General features: G+C 39.3%; 1 protein-coding gene across 1 annotated transcript in view; it reads right to left on the bottom strand.

The window, feature by feature from the left end:
- Nucleotides 1-4,780, bottom strand: part of LOC107717379 (neural-cadherin-like) — a 122,630-nt gene that overhangs the window by 31,140 nt on the left and 86,710 nt on the right. The window contains exon 12 of the mRNA XM_016524107.1: nucleotides 4,130-4,297. Within this exon, the coding sequence (XP_016379593.1) occupies nucleotides 4,130-4,297 (168 nt within the window). The remainder of the gene's footprint in view (nucleotides 1-4,129; nucleotides 4,298-4,780) is intronic.

Below are 4,780 nucleotides of genomic sequence, written 5' to 3'. Positions count from 1 at the left end.
CGAGGTGGTCCCTCCTCATGCGAGGCAGTCCGGGTTCTACAGCCGGTACTTCATAGTTCAGAAAAAGGATGGGGGGTTGCGTCGCATTTTAGATCTATAGCTCCTGGTCATTACGTCACCCGCCCGTGACGTCTCGCCCATCTATTGGTCTGATTACACATGAGGTTCAGAGCCCGTCACGCTGAAGGGCATTCCCCTAGCGTTTCCAACGCAGCGTCTCGTTCCCTCGAGGAACTAGGGTTACATACGTAACCTGAGACGTTTTTTATGCATATTTTTTGAATTTATATGCATCTTGGCATTTCCATCCAGCGGTTTTTTTAATGCGATATTCCAAAATGCGCATAAAAATAGGTTAATGGAAACATAGCTACTGTGTAGGGACCATGTCAATCAGAACACAGTTCATTCATGGAGCTCTCTTCTAACGAGCTGGTAATTTGAATCAGGTTAAACAACAGAGACATGCAAAATACGCAGAGCGGGGGGTTGTGAGGACCAGAATTAAGAACCACTGTAGACCAAATAAAACTAACACAATGAGAAACTCTTGGCCCTGAATTGGCAACAGGTACAAACAAGACCATAAATGGAGTGATTGCAGAACAAAACATTCTGAGAGCTGTGGTCTCATGTCCTGTAATAAACAAAGAAAATCAGTTTACAAAATCAGAAATAACTGCACAAAAAGACTGAAAGAGACAAAGAGTAGCTGGTGAGATCCGGTGCAGAGAGCCGTTCAAAAAACACATCTAAATGATAAGATGGGTAATGGCACTCCCAGCAAAATGAGCACAGCCTGAGGTGCCATGAAATTAGCAATAATTAGAAATCATCTCATTACACAGCAATGGCATCAGAAAGAAAAAGCTGATCAGAGATGCCTTGCGGTGGTTCTTTTTCAGTGCCCGTCATAAAATACGCTTCAGTGCGGTCACATTGGATATTGTGCCCTAGAAAGTGACAGTTTTACTTACACTTCTAATACCCTGCTAATAGCAGAATTCATGCTGTGTAGAGGATCAGATTATATAAATTCACACATACATTTATAAATTTAAATTACACATTTAAATTACACATATATATATATACAGTATATTTATATTTGTGAGTGAAGAGTCTATACTTAGAATTGAGAACATTTAGTTCAGAGCAAAGCCTGGTATAAATATGAAAGCAGTGTAGGTTAGAATGCTATTAGTATAAGTGAGGATGTTAAGTAATATAAATAATTGAGTGAAGTGAGTTCTATAGAAGGTGATTAGAGAGATTAAAAAACTACATCTGTATTAAAATACTCAACATGCGGCGTGTTGAACAGTACATTAGTACGATATTAATTTTCTTTGACAGGGATGCTAACAGAAGCCCCCAGAGGAGGGCGGGCTGTCAGGAGATGAATGCAGTTAACTGAGCTTCACGCTGCTAGTCAAGTCGCAGCCAATTAGAAACTACTATGCAACATGCCATTTTAGCTCTTTTTCCTGTTCTTCATCGCCATGAATACGTACAATCAAAGGATTCAAGTAGACTGTGGATGTGCATACAGTAAATCTCTGTTCCAAACATCTTATCTTGCTTTATTATATAGGTTTGTCGAAGTTCTGGGATTGCCTTATCCACAAATGATACATATTGCATATTATAAGGCAACATACTATTGTTGATTACCTTTTGGAAGAGCCTTCATGTGAAAGTGATGTTTAAAAGCTGTCTAGGTAGGCAGCTAAGTTGGGTTTAGAACAGAATATCTATCTATGAGTGTGCCTACTTCCCATTCAGTGTAAACCCTGTAGCTCTTTACAAACAGGTTTGTAAAAATGACTAGCGAAGCAGTCCGTGCACTAAAACCCATGCCGATGCAACCACCCTTTACAAGCCAGCGGGGAAAGAAGGTATTTTAAGATCAAACATCCCACCTAAGCCTATTTTACATCCTGTGGCAACACGAAGAAGAGAATATCCCCGCCACAGTTTGTGCCACCGAGGACTGCTAAGACAGATGCGGAGGTTCACACAGATTGTAGAATAGCTGGCAGCAGCCAGAGGAAGCCGCTGATGTCAGGGAAACACAGTGACTCCAGCAGAACTCCTCCTGGCACTCTTCACTGATAAATCTGCTGTATGTGAGGAAAACGGACTCGGAGGACTGGCCTTTTCGCCCCTTTTGAATGAATTAGAATAGAATGTTCAGACAAGCAGTCTGCTTGAGTTTGCTGGACAGATGAGGTTGTTTGTGGATGCTGATCTCTCTGTGGGTACAAGCTCCCAGATGAATGTAAAATGTGACAGCGAATGAAACGGACTGAAATAGCAAACAAGATGAAGGCTGGATAAGATGTGACAAGCCTCAACGGTAAGAAAGTCACAACACTCTACCTTTGCTTATCAACAGCACAACAAAGCAAGAGGCATTGTGAGTGAAAACCACTCCTCTGTTTCAAAAACCACTGAACTGCATTTAAAGACATCATAGACGCGGTCCTGATGCAAAGGTTGTTACAAAAAGCAGGTATCTTAATAATGCAGACTTGATTGTTAAAATTTATCATTTTGGTTAAAGGCAGCATTGCATTTATTTTTTAAGTAGTCAGAGATCAACTGAGAAAAGCTTAGTAAAAATAAACCCAATATGGCAGATGAAGTAAGAAGGATTTTGATTACAATATATACTTTAAATTTATTGAATACTGAGAAATACTGAGAAATATTTAAATAAAAAAACCAAACATTTGTGTGTACTATGTATATGTATGCTTATGCGATTTCTCTCGCTTCACCTGTAATGAAATCAATAGTGAGTCAAGCATTCATATATTTGTATGACACACATATGAGTTGCTATGTTGAACATTTCACATACTACATGTCAAAAGAGCAAAGAAAAGAACATACACACACATACAGCGGGTAAAATAAGTATTGAACACGTCACCAATCTTCTCAGTAAATATATTTCTAAAGGTGCTGTTGACTTGAAATTTTCATCAGATGTCAGTAACAACCCAAGTAATCCATACATACAAAGAAAACAATACAAATAATTTCAGAAATTAAGTTAGAACTAAAGATCAGAGTTCATAGAAGAGGCCCACAGAACCTTCAAGATTTGAAGACTCTGTGGAAGAATGGGCCAAAATCACACCTGAGCAATGCATGCCACTAGTTTCTCCATATATGAGGGGTCTTGAAGCTGTCATTACCAACAAATGCTTTTGTACGAAGTATTAAATAAATTTCAGTAGTTCAATACTTTTTCTCTGTGTCATTCCATTTTTATTACACAGAACTTAATTTCTGAACTTATTTGTTTTGTTTTCTTTGTATATGGATTACTTGGGTTGTTACCGGAATCTGGTGAAAATCTAGTCAACAGCACCTTTAGAAATATATTTACTGAGAAAAATGGTGACGCGTTCAATACTTATTTTACCCGCTGTACATCCGTGTGTGTGCGCGCGTGTGTGTGTGTGTGTATATTTATGTGTGTTTAATTTATCAAAAGGTACAATAAAGACATTAATAATGTTACCAAAGATTACCAAAGGCTGTTCTTTTGAACTTTCTGTTCATCAAAGAATCCTAAAAAATGTTTAACATGTTTTCCACAAAAATATTAAGCAGCACAAATGTTTTCAACATTCATAATAACAAGATTTCTTCAAGTTTCTTCAGCACCATATCAGCATATTAGAATGATATCTGAAAGATCATGTAACACTGAAAAAGTAAAGATGCTGACAATTCAGCTTTGCCATCACAGAAATGAACTGCATTTTAAAATATATTCAAATAAAAAAAGTTATTTAAAAATGTTAATAATAGCTTACAGTATTGCTATTTTAACTGCATTTTTGATCAAATAAATGCAGTCTTGGTAAGCATAAGTAAGCAAATCTTACCAACCTGAAAAAATCTTGCCAACCCCAAACTTCTGAATGGTAGTGTATATAATTATATACTATTTTACCAGTTAGGAACAGCTGCACAATCTGACTGACTGAAAAGCCATGCTTTTATGTTCCATGGTTTTTAATTATGAAATGTGGTTGTCCCTCATGTTTGGCATATTTCACACTCTTATAGAAAGCAGAAAGGAAACTCTGGTGGAATATGAACGTCTCACCACTATTTTGGTGTCGCGCGGTGTGTTCTCCGGGATCGTGACCCAATATTCCACCTGTTCCCACTGCGGGGGCTGGTTGTGCACATTGGTGATGATGACAGTGAGGTCGACCGAGCTGCTCCGACTCCCTCCGTCTGTAGCGATGATCTGCTGGCTGATCCGTGATGTCTGTCAGGACGAGAGACAGGTGATATAATCCAGCCTAGGGGCTTATCAGCATACACTGAAATAATACAGGTTGTCACTGATACCGGTGAAGACAGGTGAGGTTTTTTGTCAACGGGGTTCAGAGATGAGAGAAATCCCTGATACTTCCACCTGAAGAATTGGTCTCCATTATCCATTGTATGTATCACGTCCAGAATATCATGTACAGCAGCTAAGACCCTAGATGTGTGAAAGTGAAAAAGTAAAAGTGACGTGACATGTGGCCAAGTATGGTTACCCATACTAGGAATTAGTGATCTGCATTTAACCCATCCTAAGTGCACACACACAGCAGTGAACACACCCCCGGAGCAGTGGGCAGCCATTTTTTGCTGTGGCGCCCAGGGAGCAGTTGGGGGTTCGGTGCCTTGCTCAAGGGCACCTCAGTCATGGTATTGAAGGTGGAAGAGAGCTGTACATTCCCTCCCCCCTCCTCCAATTCCT

This window comes from Sinocyclocheilus rhinocerous, unplaced genomic scaffold, assembly GCF_001515625.1.
Source record: "Sinocyclocheilus rhinocerous isolate Xijiao unplaced genomic scaffold, SAMN03320098_v1.1 scaffold933, whole genome shotgun sequence".
NCBI lineage: Eukaryota > Metazoa > Chordata > Actinopteri > Cypriniformes > Cyprinidae > Sinocyclocheilus > Sinocyclocheilus rhinocerous.
This window is presented reverse-complemented; position numbering and strand designations above follow the sequence as displayed.